The sequence below is a fragment of the Thermobia domestica genome, chromosome 7 (genome assembly GCF_964235325.1).
Source record: "Thermobia domestica chromosome 7, izTheDome1.hap1.1, whole genome shotgun sequence".
Lineage (NCBI taxonomy): Eukaryota > Metazoa > Arthropoda > Insecta > Zygentoma > Lepismatidae > Thermobia > Thermobia domestica.
Genome location: NC_137460.1, coordinates 292,446,125 through 292,462,075, shown reverse-complemented (window position 1 = coordinate 292,462,075; position 15,951 = coordinate 292,446,125). Strand labels below are relative to the sequence as shown.

General features: G+C 35.6%; 1 protein-coding gene across 6 annotated transcripts in view; it reads left to right on the top strand.

Annotated features, from left to right (window-relative positions):
• Positions 1–15,951, top strand: part of LOC145691048 (uncharacterized) — a 462,802-nt gene that overhangs the window by 435,909 nt on the left and 10,942 nt on the right. The window contains exons 1-2 of one of the 6 annotated variants that reach the window (XM_081766668.1): positions 2,805–3,751; positions 9,421–9,964. The exons of 1 other annotated variant lie outside the window; for it this stretch is intronic. In XM_081766668.1, the coding sequence (XP_081622794.1) occupies positions 9,534–9,964 (431 nt within the window). In that variant the 5' untranslated portion in view covers positions 2,805–3,751; positions 9,421–9,533. Of the gene's footprint in view, positions 1–2,804; positions 3,752–3,875; positions 4,009–4,477; positions 4,712–8,403; positions 9,965–15,951 lie in introns of those variants that run through there. 4 more of the 6 variants (XM_081766672.1, XM_081766669.1, XM_081766671.1 and 1 more) reach the window with 4 other exon arrangements.

Genomic DNA, 15,951 nt, shown 5'->3' with positions numbered 1-15,951 from the left:
GTTGCAATTTAATAATGTGAAATTATTATATTGCACAGGCACTGGTTATTTCTGCTGGAAAGAAAAGTAAATTAGGTTACTTTTTAAGACTAGCAAATGTAAACTCATACCATGATAATTATTTTGTTAAAGGATACGCAAGGTTTCACTTTTCACTTTAATTAACAACACTAAAACTGCACAAACATATACTACTTTACATTTGACACTTTAATTTGAATGATTGAATATGATTTAACACTCGGTCCATTAATTACTACTGTAAGCGTGGAACACGCGGTAGTCGCGGTTTTCCGGTTATGCTCCATTACATCATTGGTTTTCACAATTTCGCACTGTCACTTTTCACTCGCTTTGGTGCTGAAGGAAAATCATTTTTGGTGATTCCAGGGGAGATGTCCTGAAGGTTGGAGGTGAATTCCCTTGTTGTCATTCTATCTTCTTTGCGATGGGCAGGAGGACGCTTTTTACTGCTCCACTGTTTCTCATCGTCAAGACGATTTTAAAGTTAACATGATTTAAGATCTCGAGTTTTCTTCTTAAGACAATATTTTCGTTGTTATCAACGCACTTTTAATGCATTATAGCGTTGCATTTAACAACGTAAAAAAATGAATAACAAAACACTCAGTGTTGTGTTTACTCTTCCAAAACAGCTTCCATGGTAACTCGCTGTTGTCACACCAGAAACACTTGTCAGACTAACTTAACTTTTCTCCCCGTCTCCCCTCGTTCCTACGCAGTGGATCGGCTCACGATGCAGTCTGGTGATGTCAAAGTTAAAAATAGCTATGACCACTCATAGGCAGGAATTTTTAGAGACGAAATTTGTTTCATGAGCTGAATTTTAGCACCTTATTTGGGGAGACGAAAGGATCACCAAGATCTCCGTCGCAGACGCGACGCACACACACATATGCATATTCGTCTATTTGCTGAGAGAAAAACGTGTACGAGTGCTTTTATACGAGGTTCACTTAAACATTTTCTTCACAGGGCGGTATCCAGCCCAAAAATGTAAGGGTTTCACGGCTGAAGTTAGGGGGGCCCGATCCAACCATTTATAGTTCATCACCATATTATGGTGCATTTGCAAGAGTACCGTGAAAATTTTAGGGTAGGCTAGCGTAAAGTTATGGCGGGGCGCCCCCTAGAAACTCCTGGATACGGGCCTGTTCCTTCATTAATATTCGGTCAGCTAAACCGTATGGTTAGATGCTATGTTGAAATTTCTGTCCTCAAGTCTGTAGAAATTGCAAATATTGAGTATCGAGATCTACGGATTTCTTTCCTATAAAAGAAATGAATTTGGGGCAAAGTACAACTATCTTCTAGGTGAACACACAAAAACATTTAAATTACGGTGTCCTGACTTTTATGTCGATTGAGTTCATCAAACTTTAGCTCGTTTGTTAATCGATGACTCATTTATTAAGTCATTGCAGGTGTTGGATCACAGTAAAATTCAAGAGGTTCGATCCATTGCTCCACTTGCTTCCCTTATCCCTCGCTTACTCAAGGATGATGAAATTCAACGAATTGACATAGATTGGCGTTTTCTGCGTAACGCAAACATTCCTTGTGGTAGCAGAAGTACAATAACAGGCTTTGTGATGAAGTAAGAAAAAATGTATGCTGATTCACAGCCAATATTTCCTATATTATCAAAGTTTATCTGGTGCCTATTAAGTCTCCCCATTCAAGTGTCACAGTGAAGAAAGTATTTTTAGCTGTGAATAGAATAAAAACAAAATTAAGAAAACGCTTAAGCGTGAAAACAATATGTTGACTTCTTCACACAATAAGATTGTTCTTAAAATCGGACTGCCATTCTTTACCGTAACAAACTCGTTGTTTTGGAAGATTAGTAACGAAAATATGACAGTGAGAAGGTTGAGCAGATGACGTGACAATATAAATTCCTTTATTGGTGAAGGAGGGACCAATGTTGATTAAAAGTTTATTAAAATGTTATTTAAATGTATTTTGTATTCAGATAATTTAATTATATAAACACGCCCAGTGGCGGCAGATAAGGTTCATGGGGACTGTCTACCTCCAAAGGATCATCTAATCATGGGAAACGTTTCATTATAAAACTTGCTTTGAAGCAATTAAAATTCAAATTTATGTTTTGAAGATATAGCTTTATTTTCAAATGAAAGTGATAATGAAATCTGGACTGCTTGTTTCAACCATTTCCCTCTTAATAATGCAAAATTCCCCCTGGATTTGCACTGAAAAGCCGCCACTGTATATCTACTGCTTTCTCCGGCTCTTTCTTGTCTTTCTTTATCTTTCAGTTTTTTGCTTTTCCAACTTTTCAGTCGGAGTTCGACAGTGGCCGTTACGGCGAGTGCCTTGTGTTTGGTAGTGCTCTGTGAGGAAGAGAGTTGAGAGGGATCTCCTATCCAGGTGCGATACACTTAGACTCCTACAATTTCTCTTACATTTACACGACATACATGACATTCTTTTTTCTACTCTTTGTTCTTTTTTCATTTTACACTTCCGACTTTCCTCTAACTTTTTGCCCTCTTCAACTTGGTTTTCAGCCCTCTTTCACTGTCTGAATTTCTTTCCTGATTCCGACCATTTCCTGACTTTGACTTTCTTCCCGATTATATCCTTTCTTTCCAATTGCGTCCTTTATTTTATTCACTTTTGTTCCTGACTCATAAATCCTCCGTGTGAGGTACACATTTCAAATTTTGTACTCGTAGTACGTATGACTAGCGACCTGGTGCTCTACCTTCCTATTTGACCAGTAATGGTCTACGACAAGACAAGACAAGGGGGGCAATTATATCCTCAACATAAAGTGAAGTGGGGAGTTCGTCAGTGGCCGTTACGACGAGTGCATCGTGTTTTTTGTGCTCTGTGATGACGAGAGTTGAGTGGGCCTTTCTATACATATATACAATACTTACACGAAGGATCTTATAAAATAGAGGAACTGCCCTTACGACAAAATCTTGAAGCCATACGTCAGAGTTTCGCCACCCCTACTCTGCCCACTCAGCCCAATAGGTTCGCAATATTTTAAGCCAACAATCATGGCGGAAACGAAAGTAGCCAATCAGACGATGGTGGAAACTAGAGTAGCCAATCAGAGGAGCCAATGCTCGGTTGCTTTTTGGCTTCACCGATTTAATAGGATGAAGATACATATGGATAGACCCTCTATTTATAACATCCTTGACTTACACGCTTTTTTTCCATTTACACGTTTATACATTCCCTTCTTTATTCAACACTTTTTTCCATTCATTTAACACACCCACCTTTCTCTACCTTTCGCCCTGTCCATCTTGCCCTTCAGGCCCCTTTAACTACTCGAACTTCTCTCCCGATTTTGACCTTTACCCTATTGTGTCATACTTCTCTCTTGATTCGATTTTTTCCCGAATACCTTTTTCACGTATTTTTTTCCTTTATCATACTTATTACTTTGTACATATCAGATACTATAGTACTCATCTTATAACTTTTTATCATTTTCCCACTAATCAAATCATTACATTTTACATGTTTAATTACCTTTGTAAATTGCCGATAAATCTTTTTCAAGACAGAGGCAACGTTCTTTGAGCACAATTTTGTGACTTTTCTATAAACAAACAATGAAGTAAAGTGAAGAGAAGACAAGACAAGATAATAGATCAGTCTGGCAATACTGTTTATGTCATAAAGCGTACATTCCCAGGCATCTCTGTCATCTGAGTATATAAATTATATATTTATGAATCAGGTTAGTATTTCATGGAAACATTTTTTACTTTAACGACCCTTCTCATTGTATCGAATATTTTTCGCCGGGCCACATGGCAATATCAAACGAGGTATAAATGAAATTCAAGGTATTCACTCGAAAGTATTGTTAATAAATTCGTAGTAAGCTCTTGAAAAATCATTCTACAGTTTGCGCGTTAATATGGGCTTCAATAATAAGAATGATAAGAAGAATCATATACAGTGCAAAATGGAGATTTACTATAGAGATCCAGAGTTGGTTCAGGATATTTAATGTCGATTCATTAATTTTCACCTTAACTCCACCTGTTCTCACGCCTATTATCTGTATTTACAACAATCTATGTTATCTGGCATTTTATGATCATCTATAAAGATTCATCTCCTTCGTCCATAACAATAATATATAATGCAAACTACACATTTGCTATACGGATTAATAAATTTGTAAAATTTACGTAAGAAGTTTGGGTAAATGTTTAGCAGACGGGGTCCAAAGGAGTAAAAAATGCAAAATTTAAGAGGGAAATTGAAGATGCAAGTACTTAGACCTAACATAACCTAACCAATACAATACTAGCCTGAACTAACCTATGATTAATAGAAATAAGCAAAGTGATATCACTTTCGAAAAATATGCTGGATCCCGACACTAATATAATCTAATTTCAATTAAAAGCTAACTTAATGTGAACAGAAACTACCGAAATTATAACTTTTTTTTTTGAAAGAATACCCTTCTGCTAAACACTGTCCGAAATATTTAATAATATTCTTATAGAGTATTGTAGACATAATTGAAATGTGATGTGCATGATATCTGAGGTGCGTATTTACTAGGAAATATAGAAATGAGAGTGGAAAGTAGTATTTACGTATTCTGCCCTAATGTTATTATAGATGTATGTGTACTTTGTGTTGGTTTACTTTGGGGCATCACATTTTGGAAGATTTACAGGTAAATTTCAATACTTTGCATGAAAAGACATAGAACTAAATACAAAGTAATACACCTGTATTTTATGGGGCAAGGTTCTAGATTACTGGTTCCCCTTCCCATTGAGCAGTAATAAAGACAGAAAACAACGTCCCTTGCGGGGCTCTAACCCGCCTTCACTCGCTCACGCTCGCTCGGCAATACCATGTAAATTAAATGAATAATCTTTATTACAGAAAGAAACCAAACCAGCTACTAACCTACATGGGGGACCAGTAATCTAGAACCTTCCTATTTTATGTCTATAAGTTAAAGTAACCAGTGTAAAATCTTAACACGTGCTTCACTACCGGTAAAATAAGTGAGTGCGTATGAGAAATGACTATATAAACGTATGTTTACCTACAATAAATAAAATTCGAATGCAAAACTTAAAAAATATTCCACTCCTTTTTTTAAGGATTTTTAATTGATAATCATTTGAATTGGCACGACGTTATCCTTAATGTGGAATCTAGAGCTAGTAAAGGAGTTTATTTTATTTGTAGTTGATGATTGTGCGTAAGTTTAAAGGTACTTAAAACTCTTTATTATGCGTAACTTCTCATTTAAGCTGTGGCACGACAATTTGGGGTCATCAGTCCTCCATTATATTGTATTGTATTGCATTAAAAGCCTATTGAAAATACAAAAGATATGTGTAAGAATAATGGTCGGTCTCCTTAGTCGTGCACATTGTAGGTCAAGCTTCGTTAAATTAGGAATTATGACAGTACCTGCAATTTTCATATACCAATGTTCGGTTTACATCAAGGAAACCAATTATATTTACAATGAGTTAGGGTGCTCCTACTTATCAAACTAGAAAAAGGAATCGTTTAGGATTATTTAGATGTGAATATAGTAAGGCACAAAAGACATTTTGCTACATGTCAATTAAATTTTATAATTTTCTTCCTATATTTCTAAGAGAACTTCAATTTCTGGCTTTTAAAAGACAAGTACAGAAATTACTTATTAATAATTGTATATATAGTGTTGAAGAATTTTTGAACTCAAAATTGATACTTTTAATATTTGCGTCTGTTATCCAGTGATCTTTGTTTACACTGTGGTATATTATGGTATGTTATATATTTAACTCTAAAATTCTCAACTTTTATCTATTTCTGACGATTGTAATACGTCTGATTTTCTCAGATGTTTCTGCACTAAAATTTGTGATTATTATTATTATTATTTTCAACCGGCGGTGTATATGTACACTATGTACTCAGGTTGTATTTTATGTTTACAAGTTGAACGCTAGTAGTATGAAACCATGACAAGTGGTACTGAAACCCGTATCATTGCTAAAACTTACTTGTTTTCAATACCTTCGTTTAAGTATATACCCGCTGTCGCTGACGCGCCCGGTTTCGTGGGAAACCCCATCGGTAAAACCTGCCCTTCAGCTTCGCCCTGCCCTGGCTTGATGAGGTAAGATTGATGGTTTTAGTGGCCACCTAGTTCAAGGTTTTTTTTTCTTTCTTGCACTGCAGTTGTTATACATATATATGAACACTGTATTTATACGCTAGTCGTAAAAGAATTAAATTTTTCCAAAATTGCTTATGATTGCCCTCATGAAATCTTACTATGCCATTTGAATTATTTTCATGTTCCCAGTGCAAATCATTTGGGAAGCAATACGAAAAATTACTGAAAGAACTCTAGTTTTTGAACACTTATTTCGAGTGGTGCACCGAAAGTAAACCTACAAGATGTAGTGTGTTAAATGGTTGTAATAAAGTACAACTGATTTTTTATTAGAGTATTTTAAAAGTTATCGAAGTAGTATGTAGTTTAACGTCCGACACGGATTTCTAGTTTTTTTTTTTTTTAAAGGAAAATTAAGTGTTATATTTTGCAGTTCCTATCACGTCAAGCAGCCATAGAGCACAGTGTATAAACTGATGGTATGTCTGCCAAGTTGGCCCGCACAAATTTCAAATTCAAATAAAAACCTTACCAAAAATTTCTCCGCAGTATGTACTAATTTATCCCACCATAATTATAAATTGTACGACAAACAATTTCGAAAAGTTTAAAGTTATCGTGGAGGGCCAGATCATGCCGGTAGCCAGCCGATAAATATAGCGGGGCGGCTGAAGATAGGGGGCAGATCCAACCATATTACAGTTGATCACCATATAGTTCATTTGCAAGACTACCGCGAAAATTTTTTGGGGCAACAAAATTTTCCGGGGTGCCGGCCCCGTCTGGGTACGGGCCTGGACCAGCTTCAAGTTAAGTTGGCCCGGACATTTTATCTTTTTGCGCAATTCAAAAGAAGACGAGGAGGTGCGGTGGCTTGGGGTCCCTGGTTCGATCCCAGCTTGCAGCGTGTGGTCTTTGTTTTGGACAAACACCGTGACCGTGGGTTTCTTCATTCCACCATTCACTCATCTCTCATCAACAACGTCTCCTTTCGCCTAATCGGCATAATCGTGGGGCGTGAAACTTAAAGATTTCATTTCATTTCCAAAGCAAAACGGTATCAAAATTTCTAGCCAATATGTACCAATTTTTACCACCAAAATTAGAATTTGTACTCCCACCAATTTCGAGAATGTTGAATTTTAGATGGCGGGGCTATCTTGATGTCAAGTTGATCCACACAATTTATTTTTCTTTCCAATTCGAACCGAAACGGTATGAAAAATTTGTTCCCAATACATAACAAGTTGTACCACCAAAATTAGAATTTTTACTATCACAATCTCGAAAAAAAATTAACTTTTAATGAAGTTCCAGCTTGACGTCAAGCTGTCCCACACAATTTATTTTTCTTTCCGATTCCCACCAAAACGATATCAAAAACATGCTCCCAATATGTTACAATATGTACCACCAAAGTTAGAATGTGTACCCTACCAATTCGAGAAATTTGGATGTTTGATGGTGGGTCAAGTTGGACCGCACAACTTATTATTCTTTCCGATTCGAATGAAAATAGTACCAGAAAGTTCATACATAATATGTACAAATTTGTGCCACCAAAATTACAATTTGTATCCCCACCAATTTCGGAAAATTTGAATTTCTGTAGGCGGGTCATGCTGGGCACCTTATTTTTCTTTTGAATTCGAATCAAAGTCTTATAGAGAATGTGTACTCAATATGTACCACCAGAACTAGAATTTGTATTGACCAATTTCGACAAATTTGTGATAATTTTATAGCGTGCGAGATAGATGTTAAGCTGGCCTTTAAAATCTAATTTTTCTAATTCGATGATAAACATACCAAAATTTGTACTAATTATGTACCGTTTGGTTTGGTTATATTGATTTTCGTGTTATTAATATCGAAAAACACAATTACATCGCAAAACTAAAATAGCAAGAAAGCGGATCTAGTTTTATGAAATGGTTCAGTTCAGTAAAATATAAAATACACCTACGGCTATAAAACGTTTATTCTTTCGTTAATTTAAGGTACATATACGATGAACTGCAAAAAAAAAAAAAATCTTTTAAGTTTTACGTCCCACGTCTATCTCCGCTAGTCTAAAGGACACGGTGATGAAGAATGATGAAAGTGGGAGGAAACGGAAGTACCCTGAAAAACCCATGAGCACGGGGTTTGTGCACCGAAAGGAATTTTCGTGAGATGGGATCGAATCAAGAAACCCATGCGCCAGAAGTTAATCCTTTGCCAGAAGTTAATCCTTCGCCAGAAGTTAATCTCAACGTGACCCCCTGGATCATAAGAATATAGGGTGGGCTTATACCCATTATATCACTGTATAAAAGCTCTCTATGAGGTCTCTGCTTAACCTGAGAGTCTTCTGTGCGAAAGATACGTTCGTTTCTGGTAAGATCTTATGTTGCTAGAATCCAACATTAGCCAGTACTTTCATGTTACAAATAACATTGGTACTAAAATGGATGTTATACTTCAATATTACCAAGAAACAACATAAGTTACTAGAAACAAAGAATCTAGTGATAATTAAACGCTGGGAAACCGAAAAAAAGAAAGTCCTGTAAATTAAAACATACAATAACGACTGCAAAATAAATTTCTTTTGAAATTGCTAGCGCTATATGTATTTGAGTAAAGACGAAAAGCTGCAAAGAAAAACTAAATCTGTGTTTAATACGTGTTGAAAAGGTTGTCTACATTTAAGTGAAATATTTGTGTAACAGTTTTTTGTATATTTTGTTTGAGAAATATAAGCTAGTTATGTAGCAAAGGAAATTTTAGTATTTATCGTTTTCTTTCCTCATGCAACACTGTTCGTAGGTAGAGAATTTTTTACTTTATTTAATTAGAAAAAAGAGATTTCATAAAATGTACCTATGTATAGCGAAAACAAAGATATTAATGTGGATGAAACATAATATAGGCCTATAATATACTTGTGTGTAAAGTCTAAGAAAAATATATTAGGTTTCGCTTTAGCAAATCAGATAGTAAAGAAAGAAATCAAATATGAAGCAGAATTTCCATATTTCGGTATGGTACTGTATTTTCGGTATTTAGATATTTTGATATTTTTGTATGAGTTGTAACAAAATTTCGGATGCTTTAAAATACTGGTTTCAGTATATTTTACATCCCTAATCCAATCCCAAACTATTCCATACACTGACTAAGTTAACTAAAATGGTATTCATTGTTGTCCTCTCCCGGCTTTCCATAAGTTTTGTTAAAACAAAAAGTATTTTTCTTATTGATTTCAGGTTTGGTTTCTTTAACATTATTTGCTGAAGGTTTCAGATCTCCAGTTTCAAAAGGTCTTTGTGCTAGCGAGATGGCTTTTGATCATTTTAACTTTACTTGAAATATAATTGAAATGGAAGCAGACGACGTTCCTGTTAAAGTTCAAGTGAAACCAGAAATTGAGACATCTGAAGAATTTATTTATGAACTGTATAATAGTAACACAAATGATCAAGAAGATCCTCTTTCAATACGTGTTGAATGTATGGAACGAGGAAGTGACACGAAACGAGAGAATGTCACTTCAGAAAGTAATGAGGAGAAAACAATATCAGATTCAAAATTAACTCCGAAACCAATATGTTTGGTCAAGCGTTTATCAACAGGTGAAGTACATAGAAATGCCAAACGTTTTCACAGTAACACCAAGAAAAAATCTTCCGATTTTACACACAACACGAAAGAGTCAAGCAGTCACATCTTGTCCACTATTATAGATAATAACAGACACGACGACGTTGAAGGAAATAGTAATGGAGAAGGATACAGTGCCCAGGCTCTTAGGTATGTTTAAATGCATTATTTCATCAGAGTTATGTCTTTATAAATATTTGTTTTAAATCGCTTTTTTCGTTGTAGTCTGGTCACACCTCAATGCATATAGTTTCTGCACTTGGCTTATTTACTAATCTTTATTCTCAGCCCACTGTTCCTTGATAACGAGGCGGGGATCGCGTTTCATCACAGTCGTACTGATCAGTTCGGGATTACACACCCGAATTAATGTTCCTTCCCGGCCAATCAACCATGCAGCGAAGTGATGGGATGGAGAAAGTTACCCAAAAGTTCATACCTACGGAACCAAAAGTACAGTCCTGAGGAATGCAGTGTGTACGTGTGGGCGATTTCGTGTCGTTTTCTACATATAATGCTTTGAGCAAACCCAACTGCACAATCACATGGACAAACATGCATAAGGTTGTGAGAGAGGCTGTTTGAAGAATTCTTCCATGTTGTATACAAGGCTGGTTAATCAATTCGAAGTTAACACAATCTGTCTATCTTTTTTTTTTTTTTTTTTTTTTGAATGCAATTGGTAAGCTTCAAAAACGGTGTCATCCTTTCAATACTTTCAATACTTAGTTAAATATGTATTTTTTCGTTTATCTGATCCTGAGTTAATGGAATCGCAAAATTTGAACACATAATAGAACTCAAACTATTGCTTAACTTTATAAGAAGTGAGACAGTTCCGCAGTTAAATAACTTTCCAAACGTAACAGAAAATTACTATAAATCTCGTTCTTACATTAAGCCGAAATGTAGGAAGGAACACCCTGTATATTCATCCAAGACACTAAGAATTCACCGTGGGCAACGGCATATTGGAAAACACTGTATATAGTAGAGCACATTTCACTTGTCTGACTAAGTATAAGGTTATTCACCCTGTATTACGTTAAATCCAGCTTTAGGCCACCGTTAATAAAGTCTTTTGTTAATTTTGTGATTATACTTCTTTATATTTGTCCATTTCATAGGCTTATTTTCTTTTCCTTTTTTGTAATATTAGCTTCTTACCATAAATACATATTTCAATATGTTTCTCAGTCTTTTTCATTGAGTGTATTATATGACTTCATATATTTAGAAAAACAAAAGCCTATTAAAGAACGTAAACTCCAAAATGCTTAAATACTAAACAATAATAGATGTTGTGTGTGTTGCTTTCGGAAATGTTTGTAATTTCTTTTTCTTTTTACGGTAAAATCTAAATTGCTAATGAGTGTCTGGTGTGGTGTAATATTGTGTGTATGCAACTTTTTTACAATATTTGATCCAATCGGTAAACCGTTTGTGCAAACTAAAATTCATTTCATTAATAATCAAATACTAAATCATAAGCATTCTTTTCAATATCACATTTGAGTATAATATATTCAAAATCTCAAATTTCAGTGTTTGTCTTCCTCAAAGGACAAAGTGTACAACACATTTGAAACATTTCAGATAAATTTAGAATCATATGTCAACTCAAAATAATTTCTTCGACCTTCCCATTGTTTAAAACCTATATGACAAAAATATTTTTCTTTTTCTTTGTGTTCTTAGCAGCAATAACAACGTAAATTTGCATTTTCAGTAATCAGAAATCATCAATATCGACTGAAATATTGCGTAGCCATTGCTGTTAGTGCACGGATTTCTACAATATTGGTGAACATACCATCATTAAATGAAACGCTTATAACATTGTCTTCAACAAGACTTTTTACTCGCAATAACAATCATCAGTTTATAACACACTAAGAATATTCACAGGTATTAATCGTACACGAACATTATATGAGGGATACACTACCCACCTCAAATAATATCAAGCATTTACAATAATGATTCTCTACTCATTTAGCCTTAACAGAATAGGTATTCGGAAAGTGAGGAAGAGTAACCATCATCCCCAAAGGTGTTCTGCCCTTTACTACCTATAGCGTCACGTTTACATGCGCACATTACAGTAAAACTAGATAAAGATGCTCTTAAGTAGCCTTTTAGGATTTCAAAATTGCCCTAAGTCAGTATTTCCGCTCGACTGCCATTCAAATAAACTTAATTGCATACAACGCAAAAGTGCTTCAAATACGATCATTTTGTTCACTCAGTGACCATTCTTAATATCCATGTGCGAGGTTAACTCATGCCTCCTAAAATGAGTGTACTTTAAGTAGCATGTGTTCATGTGATAGAAACTATGTATTAAGAGTGTCACTGAATTTATTTTTTCCCTGCACAAATTCTACATCGTCTTGAAATTCACTAATTTCCACGCACCAGCGTAATAATCTATTATTCCATGGTTTGACACATTTAAGGAAGAGAAGAGCATGATGATCAGTGACAGTAATTATACATACCTGTTCCTAATGACATGTTTCCATTTTCTTAAAGCGTAAATTACTGCTAAGCATTCCAATTATGAAATTGTGTACCGATGTTCGCATGGTGTCAAAGTACGGGTAATGCACTGAATAATTCGCTTTCTGTTACCCTGCCAAAGTGTACAGCCCAATCCGACTGTTGATATATCCACCTGAGTGTAAAAAGGTTTTAGATAAGCTGCACGTGTTAACAAAACGTTGCTGCAAATATCCCTTTTAATCTTATTAAATGCTTGTTCACACTGTTCACTCCATTGCCATTTCCGGGTTTTAGCCGGCAGTTCACAGAATGGGGCTGCTTGAGTAGCGTAATTAAGTAGAATGTTCTGTTACCACACATATAATTCTAATGCAGATTGCACATTTTAACATTAGTTGGTGTTATTAATTCCTTAACTGCTTTGATTGTTTCATTTTTTATTCCGTTTGGGCTAATAATATATCCTTAGAACGATACTTCCGGCGCTCAAAACATGCATTTATCAATACTCAGCGTGATGTTGTCCCCTAAATTTTATCGGAAATTAGCTTTAATAAATTCAAGCGTTCCTCATAAATGTTATTCGTGACCAACTTGTCATCGGTATATCTGGTGATCTTGCTGTGTACGTCGACATAGCACATGGGACGTCATTGCGTTAAGGTCAGTGTAAAGGGACAAATTTGCCGATAGTTGTCACTACAGTCTTCGTATCTCTCCTATGTATTTTTTACCATTGACGAAAATTTACAATTTCTCTTACATATTTCAGCCTAGAGACTTCATTTTTTTTAGAGAAGGAACTTCATAACCTATTAAAGGGAAGAATTCGTGTCGATTTTTTAATTAGAATTTTCTTCATTGTTGAAATAGTTCCACTCTGAACAGTTTGGATATCTTTTTCAACAATGAAGCCACTTCAACATTGAAGAAAATTCTAAATAAAAAATCGGAACGGATTATTGCCTTCGATAAATTATGAAGTTCCTTTTCTAAAAATTTGACGTCTGTAGGTTGAAATCTGTAAGAAAAATAGTGAATTTTCCTGAAAGGCAAATAATACATGGGAGAGATACGAAGACTGTAGAGCCATCTATCGGCAAAACTTGTCCCTTTAAACCAACCTTATGGCTTGTCCGCCATTATGGTATCCAAAGGGTACTCTGATATTGATACCACTGTCCCTGAAAATTAAACGCTGTATATAGTTGAGATTTCGGGTGCAAGTAACTCCGATGGTATCAAAAATGGTGCTCCAGAAGGGTGGTGGACAGTTTTCCTGCGATTTAGCCAACAAAACTATCGTTTCTGGTTTAATTTGCTACAAAACTGAATGTTCATTAATAGATCTCACATCGACACATAGCCTCTGTTTATCATTAGGGGTCGCGATAGTCAGTGGTAAAGCGTTCACCACCGGTGTTTGGGGTCCCTGGTTCGATCCCAGCCAGCGCCGTGTGGACTTTGTGGTAAACAAACACCCGTGCTCGTGGTTTTTCTCAGGGTTATCTCGTTTCCTTTCTCTTTCTTCATTCCACTATTTCACTCATCTTTCATCAATACCGTCTCCTTAAGCTAACCTGCATAATCCTGGAACTTAAAACTCAAAATTTCATTTCATTTGCTGTTTATTATACTTTGGAAGAACTAAAATATGGTTACTGTCAATAGATTGACAATTTGTGATAATCCCCAATTGCAAGAACTTTTTGGTCTCACCTCATACAGAAGGGAAGTATTTATATGCGATCGAATACTGTTTTCTAACCACTTGTTTGTTCGTATTGATTTCCGTTTCATATTGAAATCCTTTGAACCTGGCGGAGTAATTCGTAAAATTATCTCTATACTGAAATAATAAATCCAGTAAATGCTTTTTTTATTTTGTGATATAGTTTGCTTGCACGACTAACAGCTGCTCTCAATTGCTCTGCTGATGTTATTCGTTTAACAACCGTATAATCCTGATTACAAGTAATACTACTAATGGGTGGGTGTTCTGTGTTGATATTTTCATCAGCTGATTGACCAAAGTGTCATTAGCATCACCATAATTGCTTTATTCAATGGGGAGAAGAGAGACTACTATTCTAATGTCGTATTCTGTTATTATTTAATGTTACCTTGACTAACGTTAATGATACTTTGTAATTGCTCAGATGCATTCAGACCTATAAAAAAATTTCTCATTAAGGTCGGCTACGTCAGAAACTTCTAATGTGAATGCAAGTGAATCTTTTTAACATTGATGACGGTCCTTCCTCTACATTTTATCTTAAGATTCCCACTATAATCTACAATGTGGACATTTTCAGTTGATTTTAATTTTGGAAATGGAGTATTCTTTGTAATTTCCTTCCAAAAATCATAAGATACTAGCGACGTTTTGCTATCGTCTCACACAATGTTCTTATTCTATGCCGTTCACACTCGCGTTAATGTAGACAATATTGTCGACCATTGGCCGTGACAATAGTTTCTTCAAATTTAACTTCTTCTGTGTGACTTCTTGCGTCCTGGCGTACGCACCTTTGGCGTGGGAGACCCGGGTTCGATTCCCGGCGGGAGCTCATGTGGTTCGGATTCCACGTTAATCAGTAGGTCCACGTCTCATATAGCCTCGCTGCTGAACGGGACGTAAAACTCAAAATACACTCAACTCATTCTTGCGTCCTGACCTAAATCCGACTCAGATTCAAATGTAAAATTTCGAACGCGAAATACGCTTTTGGGATTTGACTACTTTTTCTCTCGACGAATATCCCAACTTGAAACCCATCTCCATTCAATTTTCCGGTCTCTCATCTCACTGGTCTCGAGTTCGGTCCCGGTTAGTTCTCCCATTATTTAATTTTTTTTTTCATTTTTAGCGTTTATTTCGTCGACCTTGATTATTTCCTCGATATGGCTCCGATTTACGGTTATTATTACTACGCCTATTGTTATCCCTATCACTGCGAAGCTCTTCTGAACGATCTTGTTCATTATTTGTACGCGCATTCTCCGAGCCATTATTCACTGCGTTAGCTTGGTTCCGTCGATTATCATTATTGTCATTATAACCTCGCCTTGCATTATTGTTTTCCGTTAACGTTAGCGATGTGTGCCACTGATTTTGTATGCGCTCAGCAGAATGAACCAGTGATTATCTTAAGGTCATTGTGCCCAACTTTTCTTGCGCACTTCAATTATGGCATTAAAAAAAGAGATGGGTTGAGATAAAAAGAGAATTTAAATTGAATTCCTCTAAACATTTAGTTCAAATTTAAAAGATTATTGGTCATTAATTTATCCCCATCGAATTTCGAATATTAGGTTTTTATTTTTCAGTTTTCTGGTAAAACCCATCGACATCGATCCGCTAGCACAAGAAGTCAACGATACTAACACATAATCGGGTACGTTTGTTTAAAATGTTATGATTTGTTATTTCTTTACAGCATTTGTAGATTCAGGAACGAATTTGGAAGCCAAAAAAGGACAGCATTTAGAATTTTGAAACAGGTACACAATTTAGAATCGGAATTCGTAATATTATACTGAACCACCACTTTTGAAAATTAAAAGTATTCCGTTTCGTGTAAAGATTCTCTGTATCGAATTCTTGTTAGAGTGTTTGTTTTTGCATGATT